Genomic DNA, 26,809 nt, shown 5'->3' with positions numbered 1-26,809 from the left:
TTATGATGCTCTGGTCTCTTCTTCATCAGATTCAATACGGTATTGCAGAAAAAGAGAAGCAAGTATATATGTATAAATAATAAGATGAAAAAAAGACAATGAGATATAATTTCTTTTGATTATTTTTAATTTTACATTAAGTTGTACATGGTAAAATGATAACACTTGACTTGTACCACAAGTTGAATACTGAGTGGGACTTCCCAGTCCCCACGTTTTACCCCCAGCCCTCACCGGGACCCTATAGTAATAGGGAGTATAAGCACCTGAATAACACCTGTACTTGGTACAGGCTTCAACACAAAACATACACAACCGATACAAAAACCACACTGGCACTTAGTCATTGATTAATTCAACAATTTAACAATGTTTGCTTGATCTGTTTGCCCTATTATGACAAGAGTTTACATATGTCTATCAAAAATTGATCAATTTTTAACCACTTAACTGGTACAATATTTATGGGATTCGGTAGAAGTGGAATTTTTTGCATGTGGAAATGTTCACGTTGTGACCCTTAAAACTGATCACAGTGTGGAAACTACCATGTTGGCAATAGTACTGAAATTCATATATTCTATTTCTCTATAATCTACATAATCTATAAATAAATATTTGAGTGTGGGCATTTCCACACCTAGAAAATTTCCACTTTTACAGAGAAGTAATTTAACTATTTTCTGAACAATTTCTCTCCTGGTATGAGCTAAAAAGTAACTCAACTACTTAGAAAAGAAGGAGCGGGACATTTATCTCTATCTAAACAACAGGCAAACTGATCAGTAAAATGAAGAGCTATTCAAATCTGGCATTTGATTCAATGGCATTTCACCTATGTTTAAAAAGAAAGATAATTATTTGTTTAAAAGATTTTGTTGTTGGTATTTCTACATTTGTAAAATGATATAGTTTCATCTTCTTTTGACAGCTTATATTACAGCACATATTTAGTACTGGACTAGTCATAGACTTGCTCAAGTCCAATTTTTGTCAAAACATTTGTTACTGGTTGATTATATTTTTCATTTTATGCCACGTTCAATTATACTTAATGGCAAACAATGTATTTCTTAAAGATGACTGATTAATTCTTAACATTAGAAAATGTAATTTTATTATATTATTATGATTTATCACAATTTAAATTCTAATTAAAAAACATGAAAAATCATGAATTTAACATCTAAGAATGGGCTTGAGCAAGTCTAACTACTCGAAGGAAAATTCAAAGCAAACATAAACTTGATCTAAAATTTCCTAATAGATATAGAATTATAAGAAACGTTGATAAAAACCATATAATAGGTATGTAGCTGTTATTGGATTTCTTCATCCCTCCTTAATGGTTTCAAATAACATCATGCAAAACCACCATCAGTTTCATGTGGGTATATTTATCGAACCCGAAATCTACGAGATCTTCAATAGATTTTAGGGGTAATAATTTAGTGTCTGAGCAACAAGAAACATGTCTGTATTTTCTTAACAAAAACAAGATGTACATACTATGTATTTAGGTAATATGCATAGTACACAAGGTTTACGATTAATGTGGGGTTACATGGGAGTAATGAACAACAGCCGGTATGACCAACGGCGGATATATGACAATGGCCGATAAACAACAACGGCCATGCTGAAGACAACACAACAATAAATAATAGAGGTATTGATTAATGGTATATGTACACTGAAACTGAAAGACTTAAGTAATCAAATATTTGTAATCATATTGAACAGTTCATAGTTTTCTCAAAAACAAATTTGAGATGAGCAAGATTTCTCGATGTGTTCCTCCTAGTACGAAACGTAATAGCTATGTTGTCAAGGAGATTTCTCTGGCTTTCCTTCACAGCAGAATCGGTAAACATTTGAGCAACGTATCTACTTTTTGAAATATCACAAACAAGCTGTTACCATCATTTCTGGAGAATTTCTGGCTAAAAACAGATTCCACTGAAACTACACATTTGGTAGCAGATCGGTAAATAGTGTCTGTCTGATCGAAATTAGTTATATATGTAAATTAATGCAACCAATATTTTGAAACCTCATGTAATTTGCACAGCTTTTTTGGACAAAATTAATTTCAAAAGAAATTGAATAATATATAAAAGTTCAAATCATTCTCTATACCTTATAATATCTGTAACTTTCAAAAATTCAGTCACGAAACATATTTCCCAAAGATACTTTAGAAATAGTTCTACCTACTTGGTTTTTGGTCATTTTCTTCATTTTGTGCAATTTTCAAACATGGACAATTTACACGGTTTCATTAATAGTACTTCAGGAATATTGATAAACCCTAATCATATTTCATATTGATTTTCATTTTACAACTTGTTTGCTACTGTACAAGGCAAGATATGGATAAAGAAACGTAACAGTAATCTCAAATTAGTGCTTTATCAATGTATGCAATTAATATTTTCATTTCGCATTTAAATTAATGAAGCCAATAATTACTGGAATAGCTTTCAAACTAAAAAAAGTCAAAATCAATGTCTTAATCTTAATTTGTAAACTGAATATTTTGTGTGCAAAGATCATTTAGCTGACTCATTAATGCATCTTTGGCAACGTAATTTCTTCTATGAGATTCTCATTTGTTTTTCGAACAAGTTGATTGTAGATGGCAATCCACATGGGTAAGTCTTGATTGTGAATTTAACAGGAACTAGACGACAATAGCATGTCAGAATGGATTCCCGACGAATAAGTTCCCGAATCTTGAACCAGTGAATCAGTCACACTGCTGGTTTGTTTCCATATCACAGCAGACCTTCTGTTTGTATCAGAGATCTAAATCCTTCACAACATAGTCAACAAAAGCTCTTCATCTGTATTCAAAATTGTCCAATCAGATGAAAGAATATTGCTGGTGTCAGCTGCGACAAGGTTCTGCCCCAACTGCCACACCGTGACCACTTCGGCCACATGTCATGTTCGTAATTTCTGTCCACTCGTTCTTGTCTGGATCATAACACTCAACTGATGACAGGAAATCGTTACCGTCATATCCACCTAAAATAGAAAACGGGCAGTGTTAAATTCAGTTTAAAACACATTTTACATTTTTAAATACCAAAACTGACATTGTCAGTTCCTCTTAGTTTGAGAATAACCCAAATTATCTTATTAACAATCTGGACGATTCGCCCGCTTTGTTTTATACGTAAACGAATAAGTTTATCATTTGCCAGTTGATACAAACAAACCACTATATATTTACATTGCACAAATATCTATAAAATCTGTACCTGTATCTTCTCTTTATTGAAAGATTCAAGAGCAGTATGTTTGTGTGTATTTTTCCTGGTAGTTTGGCTGATTGGATGACTTACCTAGAGCGTACAGTTTGCCCCCCAGCACGGCTACACTGAGTGCACTACGGGGACTTCTCATGTTGGCGACAAACTCCCACTGATTGGACATTGTGCAGTAACGCTCCACCGTCCTGAGCTGGCAGTTGCTGTCGTAACCCCCGACAGCGTAAACATGGCAATCCATTCCAATAATACCTGCAGCACATAATACAAAACTTTCATTAGAGTTTAGAAATTTGTACGAGATCTTTTTGAAAAAGATCGAGAACTGAAAGCTTTCAGAAATTATGTCAAAAAAGGCCAGTAACTCAGTCACTTGCTCCCTATGTATCTAAATATAGTTATTAATCAAATTTGTTTGTTATCCTTCACAAGGAAACCGATCATGGTTCTTAATATATCTATATATAGGCAAAACATTAATGATAAATCAGACTGTTTTGTAATGCAAGTAAAATACTTGTGCGCTTTTTGTGTGTGATAAACTATGGGTAAGTTTGGTCCAAGAGATGATTTTGTATAGAATGTGTTTTGATGATTAGGAGCTTGATATTGAAGAAATGAGAAATGTCAGCAAACGTACCAGTAGGTGATAGTTGTTGTGAGATCAAAACCACACATGACTAAAGCTTACAGTTATTTTAGTAAAGTACTAATATACAAATACACAAACTATAAGGCTGTTTAATGCTGTATGATTTGTCACCGGTAAATACGACACTTCCGGAGATTCCTTACAATATGAATCTACTATTATAAATGAAAATGCCTTTTCCGCTACCTTCACACAACTTACCAGCACCACTGCGTGTTGTGTTCATAGAAGCCACAAATTTCCACTCGTCCTTTTCAGGGTCGTAACATTCCATGCTCCGTAGCCGATTTGTGCCATCATAGCCCCCGACTGCATACATGAGCCTGTTGACGACGGCCACTCCCACACCGATCCTCTTAGATCCCATGGAAGCCACCATTGTCCACCGATCATGGTCAGGATCGTACCTGCGAATTATATAAAATATATTTAGTTAACTACAGTCCAACATACATGTATATGAACAAATCCACATGTCTTCATCACACCTTACACATAGCTGAAGTTTTTGTGACAAATGCATCTATTACGACACAGAGTTCACTAGTTTTCTGCAGTGTCAGAGAAAGTTACGTGTGCTACTGCTTCTATTACATACAGGTATCAACAATTGTTCTTTATAGGTGTGCACTATATTTCATGCAAAATATTTTTCATCACTAGCCTGTATTATGTTTGATTTTGCTTCCTGAAAACATGAACTGCACAGGAATAGTAGAAAAAATTGTATTGAGGACGGAATAATGATGTCACGTAAAATACACCATAAAGCGAGACTTAAGTATTTTCGGAGCCCTCCTTTGTTTCAATCCACTAATTTTTATCAGTGGATTAACGACTAATAAGTTTCCATCAAAAATGAGTTCTAGCTTTTTTGGTAATACAACATCTTGTATTATCATAGTGTAAATTACAGAACGTTGTATAGCATGGCCTGAAAACAGGCTTTTTCACTATGAAGTAATACATACAGGAAGGCTACTGTCTAAAAAGATATGGTTATATAGAATCAGTAAAGGTAGTTTTGTAGTTTTGTTAAATGACCATTATTGGTCGTTTTATTAAATGACCTTTATCAAGGAAACTGGATTGTATTAAATGCTTTTTTTTATTCTTTAATTGCACTGGTCAGTATATATCAATTATGAGATTTTCCTTGTCCTTCATACTTCACACTATTTTTCATAGGCAAAGAATAAAAAAAAAATCAATCGAAGATCCTGAAGGCAGATACAAGAAATAATTAACGTAGCAAAAATTTAGTTAATTAATAATAACTAAGGCTAAGAATTGAAACCCCTTTGTCATTGTGGGTATACCCGATACACGAGTATAGTGTTGTCTGTCTGATAAGGAATAACAGCCAGCGACCATTCCACACACAGACAAAGGCCGATCGTGGCCAACAAAACACTGGTCTAGTAAGATACTGTCCTTTGTCCAGGTGGACAACGACTTGTTAAAGGTATGTAATAAAACAATAATCAATACAGGTAAATTGTCAATATACGCCGATAATATCTACCTGGTGTGTGTGTATTCAGCGGGCGGCTTTCGTGACTAAAGTATGAACTAGTGGCTATCAGCTACCGTAAATTCATATTAGACATGCAGATTAAGTCTTTTCATAAATTCAGAATGACTCTGCAGTTTTTTTTCCCACCCCCCTCTAGTGCACGACATCAGCGATAATCCTATCCCAACCCTTCCTCTGCGACATTCCGTACTACACCCTACTCCACAAACCTGTCATGTATGCTCTTATAGCTGTCATAAACATAACATAAAATTATAGTGGCACATTGCTTCAGACCATTTACGACAATTTTCCTTGACCATTTTTACACCTTTTATTTTAGATCTTTAATTTTTACACTATTTTTCTTTATAGTTATATATATATAAAAAAAGAAGTTACTTTTTGTCACACAATCAAGGAAAGAAATGGAGAATATAGAATTTCTTCTCTTTAGATAAAGGATACTTAATGCAATTAAAAATTTGTATTGGTTGATTTCAACTGCAGTTTCAGAAAAAAATCCAAAATATTTCAGATATCCACAAAACGGCGCAATATGCAATATCAAAGATATACTGACTTGCTAAGTTTCATAAAAAAAATTGCCTGATAATTTGAATCTATAAAAAACATAATATAATAGTTTCATTTCTAGTACGAGTAATTCATCACATTGGCCTTAATGATATCTTATATCGAAGTCAACCTTATACCTTTTTTTTAAATTTATATATTAAAAAAAATAACAAGGGAAAACACTATGTTGTACACAAGCTATATAAAAAAGGTTGCTTTCATTGCTGTCGGGTAATGTGATATAAAATAGTTTAAAACGAGTAATATTTCAGGTCGTTTTGATAAACATTACCCTTTCAATTCGTCACACATGGCAGAGCACTTCAAATTATAGCAAAATTATCCGGTTTGGTTATTGTACAAGTTCTCGAGAAGTCTACACTCAGACTGCATTACCCGAGATTTATATTGCATATTATGTATATACCCCGCCACAAGTCGGGTGGTTTGGATATTATACAAACACTCGCAAAGTCAACCCTTACCCTACATTACCGATGATTTATATGTTCCCTATCATATCCCCACCACATGTCTGGTAATTAAACATCTTATGTTCGAAAATTAAAGTACACATGAGAAAGTGTTGCTGTGACCTGTTGATGTCTGTTATGGGTAGTTTATTTCTTGAGAGTTTTCAATGAGTCTTGCAAGTCTGAGAAAAATAATCTTCTAGATCTACTTCCTTGAGGCTCCACAACCCATGACAAAAACATAAGGTTGAGAGGCCTGCCATTTCACAAGCCTTTAAAAGGTATTTTCCTTTAAAGTTAATATCATTTCCTCCTACCTTGTATATTCGTACAAAGACAATTAAAGAATGCATATGCCTTTTTTATTCCCTAGTTTGAAAATTTTGAAATTATTCCCAGTAATGTTGCAGAAAAGAAGAAATGCTCAACGACAATGGCACAAATCAATTACTGAGGAACAAATTTCTGCAAAGATTACAAACAAGCTTCGCTTCATTGACCGGTTGGCTATTCCGAGAATGATGTGTTAAGAGCTTGTTATCCTTTCAAAGTTTCACTTGACCGATTTGGGTCAGTCTCGAGAAACAAAAGTCTGTTTCACCTGATTGATCTGAGCCAGTATATGTTTATAGATAGAGATGAGCAGTTTGAGGACAATCATGTATTATATCAAAGAATTTCTTCTAAGGGTCCTGTACATTTACCTCTAGTATTGTCCTAATAACAAATAGTTAAAAAAACAATGGAAAAAGGGGTAGTAGCCAGAAATAAAACATGTTTCTACTTCCTACGTTACATATTTTATCAGTAAGAACACTATACCCTGTACATCATAATAGCATTTTAAAAACTGAAATAAATTGTGAAAAAAATTAATCTTTTGAACAGTTTTGTAATTTATCCAAGGAAATTAAACTTCATAAATAAAATGGAACTTGAAACCTTTACATCTGTAAAAAAAAAATGTTTTCAAAGCTGATGTCATCTGGAATTTCCCAGGTTACACCTGGAAGTGTACCTAGCCCCTATGTCCGCCTGTCATTTCCTCCCAAGATCATTTCTTGTTACTGCTGAATCCAACACTGATAGCATTAAATGTAGATTTTGCATGAACAATGAAAGTGAAACTGAATCTCTAGCTACCCCTACCAAGTTTTATACAGATCTATGGGTGGTGGTTTGGGTAACTCTATGTACAGGTATACATAGCTTCAGTGTCTTGCTAAACCTTAATGTCCTTTGGCAAGGACATGCATTGTCTCTTACAAGGGTATATGCTCACTCTCCAAACTACCAGCTCTCTCTCTCTCTCTCTCGCTTATATTTTGGGGGTCAAGGTTTAAAACTGTTTCACCAGACAACTCAAACATTTAAATCCAACTTACTGGGTACAAATTTCTGACAAGTTGCATAAGCCTTAGAATAACATTGGATTGCAGTCACTCCCTTTTCGTTACACATTCCTGTAATGCATGGCTGTACCTCAGGTTTTCTTCCTATCGTGTTTATCAATGATAACGGATCGTGATAAATGCCATTAATATTTCTTCCTAAACGATGAGTAAAACGGTTTGCACTTACTTGGGCACTTCCTTATTTATAACATGTGTTTACACAGCTATCAAAGATAACTGTAAACATCTGAAAACCTTTTTTTTTTTACCTAACAACGTACTTGACTTGGAAAACAAAGCTGACTACACACTGGGAGCTGAAATTGATCAGGTTTTCCCGATTGTAAGTGCTCCTTATCTACCTGTTTTCTGTTGTCTCTTTTATCAGTATCTAACTTTACACAGTTCCTTGTGGTTATTTTATTATTTGTCCTTGTCGAGGTACCCTGAATCTAAAAACAAGTTTCTTCTATTACTGCCTAACTTTCAATAGTTTTTCATCCAATGTCATATCCTCCTTCCCAAACCTAGGAACTGGTTTCTCTGGTAACCTTTGAATGCCCTCACCTAGGACCAGGTTTCGTCTATCAGGACCTACCTTTCTACAGTACTGATTTGCTGTTGATCTAGCTGTAGGAACCGAAGCTTCTAGGTCAGATCAATGAAATTTTATTTTGAGATTTTTATGTTTTATTCAAAAGTTTTACATTATTGGACTATAGATTCAAAATGAAATTAAACGATCTGAACGAGAAGCTACTGTTCCCACAGCTTTGGTTGACCATGTAACCATCCAGGTTCTCCGTATTAGGAAACAAGTTTATCCTATCAGGACCTACCTTTCCACAGTGCTGTGATGCTGCTGTCCCTGCGAACCACCGACTGCATATATCATGTTGTCGATCACACTGACGCCAACACGGTTACGGGGAACGGCCATCGGACACTTTGAAAACCACATGTTTCTGATAGGATCGAACACATCCATTGAATTGGAGTCCATGTTTCCATCTGGGGAATTGTTTCTACCCCCCACGGCATAAAAAGCCCCTTTGACAAGACAAGCACACAACCCACTCCGGGGTGTGGGAAGGTCTGGCAGACGAGTCCACTGTTTTGTACATGGATTGTAGCATTCAAAATTACTAAGAGACTGTCTTAAGTATCCGCCTGCTGTAAAAACAACTAAGGGAGAACAAGGTTTCCTTGGTTTCTCTGGACAACTCTGGTGAAGCTTCAAACCCTGGAAGATCTTTGACAAATATTCCTGGCACTGGGGCATTTTCTTTAAAATTGTACATGAAGTTAATTGTTTTTCAAGAAAATGCGGTGACAGAAAATGGCACCTGACCGCATACAATAGTCCTTCTAACTTACAGAGTCTTTTCTCCACATCATGTTGCACCCACCGTATCACAGCATTGAAAATCTCAGACTCACAATTAATGTTCAGCTCATCGTGCTTAATTAGGTTGATCAGCTGACATGGATTAAGCATTAGAAACTCGTCACATTTTATCACTTCAGAAAAGTTTCTGTATATAAATTCCCTGGCTTTGGTTTCCAGCTCCAGACAGCCATGCTCACTGGCAAAGTCTGAGATACCAATGCAGTTACTACAGTCGAGTTGATGCTCAAGGAACACACTACAAGCCTCTACTATATGATTCATTTGGAACATGGTCGCTGCAGGTAATAAGTAACACACATTCATTTCGTTAACTCGAACTTCGGCTGTGTAAGCAAAGTCTATAAGAACACTAAGTGTGCACGGTGATATTCCGTGTAGTGGGATGGTAGACATCTCTTCCTCGCGCATACCACCCGTAAACATTGCACGGAAATACGGACTAGCCGCAGCTAGTATTATCTTGTGTGCAAGGAATTTTTCCTCGCCTACAACTAACGTCACATCACATAATTTCGTCAAACGACGTAAAGTACTCATTACATCTAAAGCCTCTTTTGGATGCTTCATGATAGTGAAGTGCATGCTGCCATCGGTCGGTTTCTCGGTGGTGACCGGCCGAGGTCGATAACACGATGTCATCGCCTTTTCAATCTTTTTCTCATACACTTCCTGGGCAGACATCTTGGCTGTTTTGCGTTTCACAGGTGAAATATTTACCTTGGAACGTCAGTTCTGATGTTTGAGTGTTGCAAGACATATGTACTGTTGTACCTGAAAAGATACAAAGAAAAACAAGGATGAATATCAACTTCCACAAACCAAGGAATATACAAGAAAATAAAGATAAGACTACAAACTCAGGAACCTACATATGTATAAAAGACAAAAATAAAGAAAGGTATCACTACATACCTGTAAAACAACAATAAGCATTAGTAACCAACTACATCTACATATACTTATTACACCTACATACCTAATTTACATATACAGATACACCTTTATATAACGCCCCTCGTTTCATTCGCCGGCTTGTTTACCGCCAACATATTTCAATGTCCTTTTTTCTCGTTTCATTAAGAATTCCTTGATACATTTCCCTGAATTTATCACCAAACCCCTTTATAATGCCAATGTTTCTCTTAGACAAACGGTGGCAGTATAACAAGTTTATACTGTACAACTGTACTAAGTAACAGAACTTACTATATATAACATTGTAGAAAGAACTCTGACAGACCACCGACCTCCATTCAGTGAGACGAAGCCTGTATGGGTGGAGTCATCTGGGCTATAAACCCGTCAACTAACTACCTAACTGAATAGGAAGTCCAACAGACAACCTCCTATGCAGGACAGTCTACTCATCATTTCATTTTATTTTTCATTTTACTGCTATTTTTCCTCTTTTATCATATTTTTTTTATCAGCACTTTTTTTTGAAAAATTGTATAATAACAATGATTCTCAATGTATCACCAACAGAAATGATGGAGGATGAAAGGGATGAGAATTATCATATAAAAGGTAAACATGAGGGAAAAACATTTTATTATTCACTAATAAAATCTAATTTGTTACATTTCAGTTTGAATATTAATATTATTAATATTCATTAACACTGAAAAAATATCCAATCAAATATCACTGTAATGTTTATTGCATTCGTTTTCTTTTCTAACTGTTAGTTTTTCAAATTTCTAGTTTCCCATCATAAAGGAAAAAAATATTAATATCATTTGAATTGATTTCTATATTCAAGATTCAATTTACAGCTGTGCTACCAAAAAACTTGTGAACTTTATTTCTCATTTTTATAACTATGGCCATATTTAGTACATTTATCATTTACTTAATACTTGTTAAAACCTGAAATACATTGTATGAGTGTGAATTAGAATGTTCAATAATTCATCGCTCTTAATGTCACTATCTTTGTTCAGAGTTCCACCTAGAAAAAATTAAGGATAGGTAAGAAATTGCTTATATTATACACTCCTTTTTTTTAAAACAGATTTAAGATTGTTTTTTGAACTCAAATAAAAACAAAATCAACTTACAAGAGCTTGTCTTAAACTCGGTATAAATTCTCTAGGTGTGGCATTAAAAATTAAGGTAATTAGCTTTAAGTAGAACATTTTAGATTGGCCAAACACCGATTTATTTCAATATAGACACATGTTAGTACTGGGAGTTCTCTCAGTGTTTATTGAGCTCGAAGTTTCAATTTACAAGAGTTTGTCTCAAATTTGGTCTACATTAATTTTCTAGGTGTGGCATTAAAAATGAAGGTATTTAGCTATAAGGTAACTCTAAGTAGACATATTTCATATGGCCTAACACAGATTTATCTTGATATAGACCCACAAGTAAGAACAAGGGAGTTGCTAAGATGGATGACGAGGATAAATCAATTTATTATCTTAAAGAATGAGTTTATTGTCTGTTTAGTTCACATTTCAAACACGACTTTGTTACAGGATGCCAGGAGTGTTGATTGAATCCTGACAGAAATAAACATAAGTGTAAGAACATTGACAGGTTGAAGACCAGATGGCACCTGATGAGGCAGAAAGATACAATACACATAACACAGTTGTTAATCAGAATTTGTCACAAGTCGTTACCCTGAGATTTATGTAATATTGGAAAATGGGTCAAAATGAATAATTTTAGCCACTTTGAAAGTTTCACAAGTGACTGAAAATTTCACTCGAAGGGCATGTAGCTGGGGTTAATTTGATGTGTAGGCTAAATTTAAGAGAGTGGTTTGGGGTCTGCCTAGTCCTCCAGCCTGTCCAGGGCAGAGCCATGGTATGGGGGGACTCAGGGGGGTACCCTCTACCCGAGAACAGAAAATACATATACAGTCTATTCTGGTCTATGCAAGAGAATGAACAAGTGAGTGTGAAAATTACTATTGTAAGATATTTTGTAATGCTGAAAACCTTTCAAAAAATAAAATTACAAGAAAAAAAGGAAAAAAGAAATGAAACCTATTATCTTATGATGAATTCTAAAAGGTACATGAAGGGATTTAAATATCTTTTTTTTTTAAATAATTTGTTACATTTGAAGTTTTGTTGACAATTTCATAAGACCCACTATCATGATCTGTCGGTGGTAAATACCTGATTTAGTATACAGAGCTATCTGTAACTCAATGATTCTGTTAAGATCCAAGGGCTACATGCATGGTGAGAACACTACAGGAATATTACCAAGTATAAGCCTGGATTTTCTTACGCCTTTCAGACACAATAGCCTGTGAAATCTACCCTCATATTTCTAACAGTCATGTGACCACTTTACCATCAATACACATTGTGTACGAATGAGCTTGCAGATTTGGTCAAATTTGAAAAAAATAAATAAAAAAAATATGATACTAATATAGTAGTTTATTTAAAACGCTTTGTTCTGCTTTATAATATCCGTAATAAATCGTTATGTGTATATCTTGTGACAAATCAACCCAGCAGTGACGAAGGACTGAGGGTGCCAAGGACTGTCATAACAATGTTGGGGAACTAGGACCTGAATATGAGCCCACCTCTCCCCAAACTGCGGTGGTATTATAATGATTCATTTCAGAGTTCAGTGATCCCATTATATAAAAGCTAACTTGGCAGTATGATTCTGTCATAATGTTGTCAAAATAAAAATTCATACAGAACCAATCTATACCAATACCTACACCGTCCAAACCACTCAAAACATTGGGTGATTTGCTTCATCATGTGTCTTTTACAACAATATACACGGCTTCCCTCCAGCTATATATACATACCGGAACAGGGTCTTACAACATCTATGTTAACTATTAATTGGAATATAATTTCAACCACAATCAATATAGGTTTCCTCATCCAAGACTCATTGGATAAACTTGCTAAGAGTTGGTAAACCCTTTTGGTTACACACTACAAATAATGTATTTCCAATGGAAATATTGTTTTCTACATTAAACATGAATGCCATGTGAGAAAAAGTTCAACTTTTTACCCATATACAGTATATTCACTACATATGTATGGGTGGGGAAATTTTGGTATTTTAAAGGGGTTTGATTAATATTGAAAAAGACGTACAAACGTATACAATACAATACAATTACCACTTACCAAGTACAACATTTTCCATGGTATATCCAAACACACTTCCATGTGTAAGGCCATTTTGATTTAGGTAGGAATTAAGAGCAGTCTGGCTAAAATACTAAGACATGGTTTGCACTGCCAGTCTTTTTGAAAGTTTCACATTGGACCAGGGAGAGGCTCCCAGAATGCTGCCTCTATTGATTCATACAAACTATTAAAAATTCTGTAATAATCTCTGATGCTGTTTTAGTCTCACTGACATCTGACAAGTCCATCAGACGGAACAGAAAAAAGAATCAATAATTTGTTAGCTCACTCCACTTTTTTGTTTCCTTTAAATCTGTAATCCATAAAACATGAAATCCTGGTTCGTATGTCAGTATCAATGTGACACAGTCCGAACAGTAATTATGTCAAACAAGACATTACAAGCAATCCATTACAATGCCACACACACAAACTGTCAGTGAACAGTGGTTAAATTCCCGGTAAAACTGTGTGTCCAAGTCCCTACTGTAAGATGGTTTAGTACCGGTATTCCATATATCAGTACCAGTATTACGTCAATCTCGGTACCATTCTTTTAGCTGGTAGAAGTGACGTCCAACACATGCGTGTTGCTGTACAGAACTGTTGAACGAGAGTGGGTTGGTATTTTTCAATATACCTACGTCATGTACCTATGTGTATACACAAACGGCTCAGGTAGGGAATGCTGAGTCACTACCTCGTACAGGTGTATAATACACCTGTTAGCATCTCAGTAGGATATAACAGTAACCATCACGTTTTCACCTGCATCATCATCTATAACCACAAAGGTGTGGAACAATGCTACTTTTCAGTTATTTTGATCTAAAAATACATTTCTTCGATACAGCCATATAACGTCAGAACATGATTGTTATAAAACGATTTTAATCTACAGACTACATTCCATAGGTCAATGTTTCACGGTAAAGACTAGAAACCTGGCATGTTTTTACTTACTTTTTCTCCTGTAAATGTAGATACATAACTGTTCGGTTAATTTGAAACTTGTCTTATAAACTATTGAATTAACCATGTTTTTCTCTCCATAATGATAAATATCAATTAGCGGAAACATCTGTTGTCTATTGTACACTCTGATTTCCAAAAAATACATGAGATACAAATTTTAATTTTGACTGAATTGATTGTGTTTCAGTAGATTCTTCATGGTATCTTTATTGAGTCTAGATTATCAAGTTTCCTCTGTATGTGGAAACACAAGCAGACAGCTGTGAAGAATTATGTCCTTTTTCCACATTTTCACTGAATATTTTACACAGTCATGACAAAGTGACGAAACAATCATTATTCATGACCAGGCGTTCACGATCCTGATGCAGCTTCATATAACACCATGATTAATATTCATTGAACATTATTAGAGCTATTAAACTTAGCTCCTCCTTAAACTTTTTGTCAGGACAGCAAGTCCCGTTGAGGAAGATCTGTCAGTACCATCATATTCGGCTAAACTGTTGTTCAAGGAAGACCATTTCCCTCTTCAATGGAAAGTTTGCTTGTAGTACACTTGCCAGATATATTTGGGAGTTGCTTTTTCCCCCCCAAAGGATATATTGCGGTTATTGTTCCAGAATATGAGTTATTTCTGACACCTTAGAAAACATGAACGATGGAGAAATACTTTTGGCCATGTACATGTATATACTATGTTATTGTAAATATGTGTTGATATGACATTTATTAGAAGCTTAATTTATAAATAGTAACAATCAAAGTCCTTTAAGGGCAAGTCTGAAGATAGTAATATTTTAATTACACAACAACACTGGAAAATAATACACCAGCATTCAACTGACCCAGAAAAAATTAGGGCTGATTCCCTAAACCATTTATGATCCACTGACCTCCTGGCTGGACATGAACAGCCAAATGCCAGGAGTTAATCGCAAATCTGTTAAGTATACACAAATAGATGTAGGGGTATGGAGCCAGCCATGACTCGGCACTTCTCGCTGGCTATACACAGGTACACAATGATATCAGACCTATGTAATCAGGTTATAGCTTGTCAGGCTTTGACATGCAAACCATGGGAGGAGGGACACCTTCCATTGTCTTTATGTCCGCTAGCTCACAATAACCAGGATATGAGGTCTGCAAAATAATCCTTGTGGGTCCTAACGGTTAAACCAGGACATGAGATAGGAAACACGGCATCTTCCTCAACTCAGACGAGAAAAACAATTTATAAAACTTCCTAGTCATTTTGTGGGGAAAAAATGTCTGATGTTTATCTTATGAAGACATTTTTAAAAGGAATTTGATAAAAAAAATCCCTGAAATAAGGGACTGAACAAATATTTGTATAGGAAATGTTTTGCAGAGTACACAAATACTACGGCAGTGTTTTAAGTCCGATACACAACTAAAATATGTGGATAAACATGTTATTGAAAAGTGTATGCTAATATAACATATTTTTGGGCCTTCCGGATGTGGAAATATTTCCATAAATTTATTCAATGGTATCTGAAGCTGTGCATGTCCAGAAGAATTGTGGGAGATAAGTGATGTGTTTATATGTAAACAAGATTTTAATGCATCACCATCATGTCATCTGTGAATGTCACTCATTCCAAATGTCTTTTTCATACATAATTAATGTCCATGTACAAATCACCTGAAGTGTGAACGTGAGTTTGATTTGGGCAATGTCATGCACCTTACCAATACTCCATGGTCATCTGTCTTAAACCGCCTGACTAATCAGTTTCTATAAATCTTAAATGTTTTTAAAGCTGAGAACATGCGAACGTGAGTCCGAGGAAAGCAACGTGAATGCAAAGTCGTGGTTCAGAGAACTAGGTGAAACTTTCTGACTAATCACTTTTTTCCTTTTATATTAGATTGATTCTTCAATACATGATACAGCAAAATTGTAAGCAGTAAAATTGTCAATACGCCAGTGAGAACAATGGACCCAGGCACCGAGTAGTGACCCTGCCCCAGACATGGAAGTATACACACAAACCCTATACACTTCACCTACAATTAGTAAGCGATTTTTTTCTGAGCATGCTCTGTAGAAGGTAAACGTGAGGGCTGGTCTACGGATGAGTAGGCACGACCTTCACACACCTGAGACCTACACTTTCTGATCAATGGGACTTGGTTACCTGTGCACACACTATAGTACTATATATATGGTGTAACAGCCACAATGTCAGCACCGTAAATCAAGCATAGACGGACTACAACAACAAATTACTTTTTCTCATTTTTAATTCAGGGCAAAGAGATCTTTTCTTTATATGAATTATTAGCCCGGTATGCCAGGTGACGGTATGATATAATTACACCTCATCAAAAGAACTCGAGTCAGGAACACATTCCTAAGCCCGCCGCGATCACGTTCGCACTGCTCAGTTCACGTAGTAGCGATGCCCAGGTAAAATTTCAGGTAACAAGAGGATGACGGTCGTGTATGTAGATTTTTAAATCACACAGGTAATGACAGTTTTAGATATCGTATAAGATACTCATTTTTAAAGTGTTTAAACTTCCCAAGTCATTTTGTATCCAAATAAAATGAAACACAAACTATATGAATACACAGAATAAATGTTCCTGCAGTGTACACATTTGTCAATAAAGGTCCCGGATTAAGATTTGAAGCTGACTCGAGCAGTAAATTATTGACTGATTAAATGCTCTGCTAAACACCGACCAATCTGTATGCATAATAACACAGGGAAAATTTCCACATTCCAGCGAGACCTGAACTCACGTTCACAATCATGACTTCACTCATCTTCTATATATGACGATGACAAAGGATAATTTTAAAATATGAATGAAGGGATAATGATCAACCAACTGCCACAGCCAGCTAAGTGTAGACGGCAGTCACGTTCACACTTCTAAACATCACCTTAGTGGACTGGACAAGTTCAGCCCGCCTAATTATACAATAACACTGCTACACCTAACCTTAGTACACTGGAAAAGTTCATCCCGCCTAATTATACAATAACACTGCTACATCTAACCTTAGTACACTGGACAAGTTCAGCCCGCCTAATTATACAATAACACTGCTACACCTAACCTTAGTACACTGGAAAAGTTCATCCCGCCTAATTATACAATAACACTTCTAAACCAAACCTTATAGTACATGTACACTGGAAAAGTTCAGCCTGCCTAATTATACAATAACACTTCTACACCTAACCTTAGTATATAAACACTGGATGAATTCAGCTTGCCAACTTTGTGATATTTAAGTGATATTTCCTATCCTATTTCAGTGACCTTATTTTTGTCTAGTTTTACAGCCAAATACAGCCTGCTTTCCTCGCAAAAGAATGCTTTATTTTCCCAAAATGAAGAAAAATTAGGAATATCTCCCCATTTCAATAAAAATAATGCTACATTTTCCAAATTCATGTAGGAACAGGCTCTTGCAAAAATAAAGTAGAAAAAACAGATATATGTTTCTAGTTAGCATGTATAATGCATGTTAATGTGTCCTTCAGCTATACAATCAACATATAAATACTGCATTTTTTATCAGAACAGTACATGGATCAAATTTCAAATAATAACATACAGTTTACATCCATTTAAGTGAAGTATGTTTTGTCAATAGAAATATATGGTTTCCATTTCTAACAGGATTGCTCATAATTACTTTTACAGCAATATTTTCTCCTGCACTGACTGAAATTTCATTTAATGATATGAAATATCATATATAAAGGATCAACAATTAATAATTCATTATGCATATTATCCTGTTGATAATTAAAAGTACTAATGTATTACTATAAGAACTATATCATGCCTAATTTGATTGGAGAACTGGACCCTCAATTTGATTGGAGAACTGGACCCCCCATTCGTCTTGCGGAATGGCTAGTGCCCGACAGTCGACCACCCATAATTCTTAACCACATGCATACATGCAAAAAGCTTATTACACAAGAACTTCTTTTTAATCCAGGATATTGAAATAGATGATTACATGTAAAAGCTAATTATTGATTTCAAATTCTGCAATATCATGCAGTGATGCAATTTTGTACATGGCCCGACTGTCACTTACAAACATAATCTACAGAGACACACGGCCCTGTCAAGGTATGTCATTCATCCCTGTGTACTGTAGTGCTGTGCAGTGCTCATCACAAACCGGAGCTCAAACAGCACTTATTCAAATTACCACTAGCCAGGTAGTGGTACAACCACAGAAAGCTGCCCAATACAACATTTAAATACCTTCTATGTTGTCTGAAATCGGGACCAGCTAGAAAACTGTCTATGATTATGTTAAACATGATTTTTTAATCTGTGCTGCGAGAGTTTACATGTACCAACAAAATATAGGTTAATATATACAGACAGCCATTAGCACTGGTCCAGAGCTGTCGGGTGACCCATAGCCCCAAGTACTAACAACACTTTCTTAAATCATTTTGGAAGATAACCTTGTTTACAAAACTGATTCAGTCCTGGTCTGTATAAAAATGCGCAACATATATCAATACAAGCTAATGATTAAGATGGGTATTTAAGAAGAGGATGGTTTGTACAAAAGCATTAAGTAACCAGTAGCTCAGTAAACCATCCAATACCAATATTATAATCAGACCAGGGAAAAAGACAAGTACAAGCTGATCTGCCTCAAACCAGCAGTCTATACAATATTTTTAAGACAACAGAATTATCAATGATCGACTGTACACATTTTCCATCTAGCAAATGATCTTCAATCTTCAAAGAGTTTTCTATTTGAATACTAGTGCGAGAAGGTACCTCCCAATTCATAACAGAGACAGTAAAACATCACTAATGGGCCTTTATTTCCGTTGCCAGGCAACAAGTCTACTGTCACTCTTTTTATTTTACCGAAGAAGGTCGCTGTGTTGCCCCATTTAGAGTTGGTGCTATTTCTGTTGCACTGATGTGACAGACGTCAATAGTATTGATCATAGGAGCAAAGAGTAATACAGAACGTTGATTATAAAATCATTGGCCTAACTTACCTACAATATACCAGAACACATACAGTCTAATAGTTTTTAACAGCTATTGCTACTGTTTCTTTGCCAATCACACAACAGAGCTTCTTTGTAACGGTCAACAATTGTCCCATTAAACACAAATTCCATACTACCAATTACCTGCTATAAAATTCAAATATACATCCTATGGTACCGAAAATATATTTGAAACAGGTCACTTTTAAGAAATTTGAAATAGCAGTGTATATTATATATATATATATAGCATGCTGTAATAAGACAGGTATCCCAAAATTAAAATTAGAATTACTAAAGAATGTTTACAATTTCTTTTTCTTACCTATGAAATGCTATGACAACTGTTTCATTGTTTAAATCTGAAAATAATAACTTTTGATGTTAACCGTAAGTTATGCAATAGTGACCAGAATTATAAAAATTTAAATTTTTCTATTTTTTCTTCATTCTATTTCCCCAAATACCTCACTCTTCCACGCAAGCATATATTTATTTATTGATATAATTGTTTGTTTATTTATAATGCGGCATAGAACATTGGATATTTCACCATGATTTAACACTGGGTAGAACAGTGTAGCCGGATTTCTCTGGCCCTGACTCCAAACTTACACATTTTGACAGATTGATGTTGGGTCAAAATGCCTAAGCCAGATGTCAGAGCCAGAGAAAACTCGGGCTGGGGAAGGGTAACTGCTACACACCTGAAAAAAACAACACCTACTGGTTGGGAAGGATAAGTTCTGTTTTAAAATAAATGAAACCTTGTCACCTACCCATATCTAGGTCTATAGATAACGGTCAAAGTGACCTTCCCTGTCAATGAAGAACAGCTATTTCTGGCATATAAACTCCAAGATTAACATACAACTCTTATCTGAACATATAGATTTAAAAACTTTTAAAATCTTCTTTCAGATATCAGCTTACCTTTGTAAATCTAAAATGTTGATTTAGTTCCTCTCAAATTTATATTCATGTGATGTTCTGGTGGTGTTCAGTAATAATTATTACATACATCTTCACCTACATATCATGGTCAGGCATATCCCATAATAAAATCACCAGTTTCACCATTCTCTAACATTTTTTTTCAATCAAATACAGTATTTTTTATTACAAGACAAAAAAAACACCTATCAAAATATGTAACTGGTTCAAACACTATTTTGATTTAAAACTAATTACATACAATTCTGACAGTGACTGAATGAGATAATCCTATGTAGGTCAAACCTTTCAAAGTGAAAGTAGTCTATTTAAAGCATCTCATTACTCCTCTGATCATGGTAAGAAAAGTTGTATGAACAACAATCTTAATTGACATAAAGTTTAATTGTATTACAGTGGTTCCTCTCATTACCCTGGGAAGTCATAATATAGCATCACATGTTTTATATATATATCTACATACACAGGTATAATGTGAGTTGCATTTGATTAATAATTTCTATGTTATATAACAAACATCTTTACACACAAAATAACTGCAATATACAGTCTGTAGATAAAATTTGAATATATTTGAAAAAAAATATATAAAATAAAATCAATAACACAATTTAGAGTATAAGAATAAAATGCAGGTACATACTTGTGTTGTGTATGTATATACACAGTGGAGATAGTTACCTTAACCGCTATAGTGTGACCTCCTTTTCCACACTAGTTTTAAACCAGTGTAAATTTGTCGAGTGTCTTCTATAATGAACTAAGTCTTGGACAAGAGTCTGAACAGACTTGATGGTCCGATGGACAGTTATCGACTAACACAAACTTTGAAGTGGCACCACAACATGACTAGCATAGCCAGATTTCCGTATATGCAAATATTCATTGATCTTGCAAAGCACTTTAGTCAGGTAGACCGGCTGCATGACACAGCATTTTGAATTTACTATCACGTTCACATTCTCCACTCTCTACCTGTAGCTATAGATTACCTACGAGGGCTCAAAATAGAAACAATTGCTACACTTAATAGTTGCTTTTTTCTAATTAGATACTGGCTAAAATATTAATGAGACAAGCTTTTAAATATACCTATAACAGGACCCATATAATTTGACAGATACCAGTACCTTAGAAGTAAATTATAATGATTTTATATTTGCTGCATTTAACAAAATTATATCGGTTTGAGATTTTCACGTCAATGGCACAACACGAAATATTGCATGTTTGCAGGGTAAGCCTTCTCCTTTATTACGTTCCGACAATAGTCTATGGTCTGACGTCTCTAACAAAACAAGATAAACACCTTTATCTCCGACTAACCGATAACGTCACACTAATCACCAATGTATATAAGCCCAGTGTTACAGTAAGTCTACACCTGGTCATGACTAAGCAGATTTCTGCAAAACAAAGATTTGTAATGATGTTACCGACTCCTAATATTAGGTATAATGATCCAATTGAAACATGTCCCTGTTACGTTCCCATCAACGAGCTCAACAGTTTTATATCAAAAGTTGTAGTCGCATGGCTCACTTTGAGGAAAATTGCCTTCATTATCATTTTTTGAGGGAAGTAATTGTGAAATGAATTCAGATAATGACTTCTGACACATTAATAATCCAATTATAACAACAACCATGCACTGTACAGAGAAATATTTATGTTTTAAAAAAAACCCCACAATGGTGAGCATGATTTGAAGACGAAATCTGTATGTCAGACAACTGTATCAGAATATGATGTCGGTGTGACAAATGACTATCAAAACATGACATCAGTATGTCAGATAATTTCAAAACATGACATCATAATGTCAGATGACTATCAAAACATGACATCAGCAGGTCTGAAAGTTTCAGATCATGACATCAGTATGTCATACAACTGTAACAGATCATCACATCAGTACGTCAGACAACTGTAACAGATCATGACATCAGTATGTCAGACAACTGTAACAGAACATGACATCAGTATGTCAGACAACTGTAACAGATCATGACATCAGTATGTCAGACAACTGTAACAGAACATGACATCAGTACGTCAGACAACTGTAACAGATCATGACATCAGTATGTCAGACAACTGTAACAGAACATGACATCAGTATGTCAGACAACTGTAACAGATCATGACATCAGTATGTCAGACAACTGTAACAGAACATGACATCAGTACGTCAGACAACTGTAACAGATCATGACATCAGTATGTCAGACAACTGTAACAGAACATGACATCAGTATGTCAGACAACTGTAACAGATCATGACATCAGTATGTCAGACAACTGTAACAGAACATGACATCAGTACGTCAGACAACTGTAACAGATCATGACATCAGTATGTCAGACAACTGTAACAGAACATGACATCAGTATGTCAGACAACTGTAACAGATCATGACATCAGTATGTCAGACAACTGTAACAGAACATGACATCAGTATGTCAGACAACTGTAACAGATCATGACATCAGTACGTCAGACAACTGTAATAGATCATGACATCAGTATGTATGTCAGACAACTGTAACAGAACATGACATCAGTATGTCAGACAACTGTAACAGATCATGACATCAGTATGTCAGACAACTGTAACAGAACATGACATCAGTATGTCAGACAACTGTAACAGATCATGACATCAGTATGTCAGACAACTGTAACAGAACATGACATCAGTATGTCAGACAACTGTAACAGATCATGACATCAGTATGTCAGACAACTGTAACAGAACATGACATCAGTATGTCAGACAACTGTAACAGATCATGACATCAGTATGTCAGACAACTGTAACAGAACATGACATCAGTACGTCAGACAACTGTAACAGATCATGACATCAGTATGTCAGACAACTGTAACAGAACATGACATCAGTATGTCAGACAACTGTAACAGATCATGACATCAGTATGTCAGACAACTGTAACAGAACATGACATCAGTATGTCAGACAACTGTAACAGATCATGACATCAGTATGACAGACAACTGTAACAGATCATGACATCAGTATGACAGACAACTGTAACAGAACATGACATCAGTACATCAGACAACTGTAACAGATCATGACATCAGTATGTCAGACAACTGTAACAGAACATGACATCAGTATGTCAGACAACTGTAACAGATCATGACATCAGTATGTCAGACAACTGTAACAGAACATGACATCAGTACGTCAGACAACTGTAACAGATCATGACATCAGTATGTCAGACAACTGTAACAGAACATGACATCAGTATGTCAGACAACTGTAACAGATCATGACATCAGTATGTCAGACAACTGTAACAGAACATGACATCAGTATGTCAGACAACTGTAACAGATCATGACATCAGTATGTCAGACAACTGTAACAGAACATGACATCAGTATGTCAGACAACTGTAACAGATCATGACATCAGTATGTCAGACAACTGTAACAGAACATGACATCAGTACGTCAGACAACTGTAACAGATCATGACATCAGTATGTCAGACAACTGTAACAGAACATGACATCAGTATGTCAGACAACTGTAACAGATCATGACATCAGTATGTCAGACAACTGTAACAGAACATGACATCAGTATGTCAGACAACTGTAACAGATCATGACATCAGTATGACAGACAACTGTAACAGATCATGACATCAGTATGACAGACAACTGTAACAGAACATGACATCAGTACATCAGACAACTGTAACAGATCATGACATCAGTATGTCAGACAACTGTAACAGAACATGACATCAGTATGTCAGACAACTGTAACAGATCATGACATCAGTATGTCAGACAACTGTAACAGATCATGACATCAGTATGTCAGACAACTGTAACAGATCATGACATCAGTATGTCAGACAACTGTAACAGATCATGACATCAGTATGTCAGACAACTGTAACAGATCATGACATCAGTATGTCAGACAACTGTAACAGATCATGACATCAGTATGTCAGACAACTGTAACAGATCATGACATCAGTATGTCAGACAACTGTAACAGATCATGACATCAGTATGTCAGACAACTGTAACAGATCATGACATCAGTATGTCAGACAACTGTAACAGATCATGACATCAGTATGTCAGACAACTGTAACAGATCATGACATCAGTATGTCAGACAACTGTAACAGATCATGACATCAGTATGTCAGACAACTGTAACAGATCATGACATCAGTATGTCAGACAACTGTAACAGATCATGACATCAGTATGTCAGACAACTGTAACAGATCATGACATCAGTATGTCAGACAACTGTAACAGATCATGACATCAGTATGTCAGACAACTGTAACAGATCATGACATCAGTATGTCAGACAACTGTAACAGATCATGACATCAGTATGTATGTCAGACAACTGTAACAGATCATGACATCAGTATGTCAGACAACTGTAACAGATCATGACATCAGTATGTCAGACAACTGTATCAGAACATGACATCAGTATGACAGACAACTGTAACAGATCATGACATCAGTATGTCAGACAACTGTATCAGAACATGACATCAGTATATCAGACAACTGTAACAGAATATGACATCAGTATATCAGACAACTGTAACAGAATATGACATCAGTATGTCAGACAACTGTAACAGAATATGACATCAGTATGTCAGACAACTGTAACAGAATATGACATCAGTATGTACATCAGACAACTGTATCAAAATATGACATCAGTATATCAGATGACTATCAAAACATGAATATGGCTGACAAAAAAGCACACCCACTGCTTGTTATCTAATATATATGTTTGTGGAAATATCCAAGTATTCAAATGTTACCTAATAGATGACGGTGTTGGTTGCCTATGTAAAACATTACTTTCCTGTGAAATAGAACAAGGTTGGTCCTGGCTGAGTCATAGACAGACACCAGCGGTAAGTCCCCCTTTACAAATGATTTAGGGTCTGTTTTATTACAGAGACCACATAGCCCACATCAAAACCTTATTTTTTAAAAGATTAAGAGTTGAATAAATATCAATATTCTTGTCTGATATTAAAACAAATATTGACAGACACAGACGAAAGTAACTGATTGTTTGAGATTATTTGTTGCCTGTTCCACAGATGACCTAACGCATGTAGCAGTGTATTTGTCCCTTTTACAGTAGCCATCTTGTAGTGAACCAAGACATCTAACTGGTATATAAGTTGTTTCTCACTGTAATCTCACTGTTCCTTTGAAAAAGGAATTTCAAAAAGCACATGTCTGAACTGACGCTATTATAGGATTTTTAACTACCCGTTACATATATGAATTATTCAATTTCAGGTAAGGAATGAAACAAGGCAGTGTTATTCTTTTCTAATTTGTATCATTAAACTGTAAAATTGTAAACAAAAAATGGAATCATCAGTTATTAAGATCTAAAACATAACTTGAAAATGTATATGAAAAAAATCACCATGTTCAAGTTGTGTCACAATTTCTATCCTATTGTCATCTCCCCCCCCCCCCCCCCCCCTCCCCCCCAAGAATTTTAGGAATCACTGGGTCTGTAGAATTTTTCAAAAATTCTTTGAAGCCACTTTTTACCCCTTTTGGTCCTACCCTTCAAGCCCCTAAAGGATTGCAACAACATATTAATACATTCACACTTTCATTTGTTTGATGCCACAGAAGTTAACTTGTTTTATTTTTTAAATACTGCTGCATTTTTTTTTGAGAAAGTCAAAAAATTTTGAAAAAAATATTTGTTTAGTCATGAACAGGGGAAAAAACATGACGCACTGTGAGATAAAAAAAAAAAAAAAAAGGCAACTTCGAAAGATCACATGAGACTCAAGGTGATGTTAACATATTGGGAACCAGGCTACAGGCTTGTTCAAAGGACCTGTTACAGGAACAAAAGAATTTTGCCCACAAAGCAATTTAACCATTACTGGGTTATATTTGTAGCTCCCTAAGACACGACCCATGAGATATTTTTAAAAAATGAAAAAGGTCCCCAGGGCCTGTGCTATGAACTATTTAGTGATGCCTTCCAAACGTGTACGACAGGGTTCACTTTTTTGTCCAAAAAACTATCAAAACAATGTTTTACGCTATCAAATAATATTATATTATTTAAAGTAGGATCTGCTGCAAATTATGAACTCAAATATGTTACAAAAAATTGCATAATGTTTTTTTTATAAAATCTTAAACTATAAATGTTGGTATTTTCATACATTTTTTTGCTACATCAATTGCTTTACGGTAGTAAAACACCAATTTCCGGTTCTTGTACACCAAAAATCTTTTAGTATTATTTGGTGCATTATGTTGAGATACGATAGTGAAAATTTCAGAAAATTTGAGAACCGGTAAATTTGTCATATAAATGTCAAATTGTAGCAACGT

General features: G+C 35.2%; 1 protein-coding gene across 3 annotated transcripts in view; it reads right to left on the bottom strand.

Moving 5' to 3' along the window:
* Positions 1 to 113: 113 nt before the first annotated feature.
* Positions 114 to 26,809, bottom strand: part of LOC110443663 (kelch-like ECH-associated protein 1) — a 36,841-nt gene continuing 10,145 nt past the window's right edge. The window contains exons 1-5 of one of the 3 annotated variants that reach the window (XM_021488024.1): positions 21,071 to 21,279; positions 8,729 to 10,071; positions 4,129 to 4,334; positions 3,351 to 3,527; positions 114 to 3,030 (exon numbers count right to left, since the gene is read on the bottom strand). In XM_021488024.1, the coding sequence (XP_021343699.1) occupies positions 2,891 to 3,030; positions 3,351 to 3,527; positions 4,129 to 4,334; positions 8,729 to 9,981 (1,776 nt within the window). In that variant the 5' untranslated portion in view covers positions 9,982 to 10,071; positions 21,071 to 21,279 and the 3' untranslated portion in view covers positions 114 to 2,890. Of the gene's footprint in view, positions 3,031 to 3,350; positions 3,528 to 4,128; positions 4,335 to 8,728; positions 10,072 to 13,424; positions 14,043 to 21,070; positions 21,280 to 26,809 lie in introns of those variants that run through there. The other 2 variants (XM_021488022.1, XM_021488023.1) reach the window with 2 other exon arrangements.

This window comes from Mizuhopecten yessoensis, unplaced genomic scaffold (assembly GCF_002113885.1).
Source record: "Mizuhopecten yessoensis strain PY_sf001 unplaced genomic scaffold, ASM211388v2 scaffold716357, whole genome shotgun sequence".
Lineage (NCBI taxonomy): Eukaryota > Metazoa > Mollusca > Bivalvia > Pectinida > Pectinidae > Mizuhopecten > Mizuhopecten yessoensis.
This window is presented reverse-complemented; position numbering and strand designations above follow the sequence as displayed.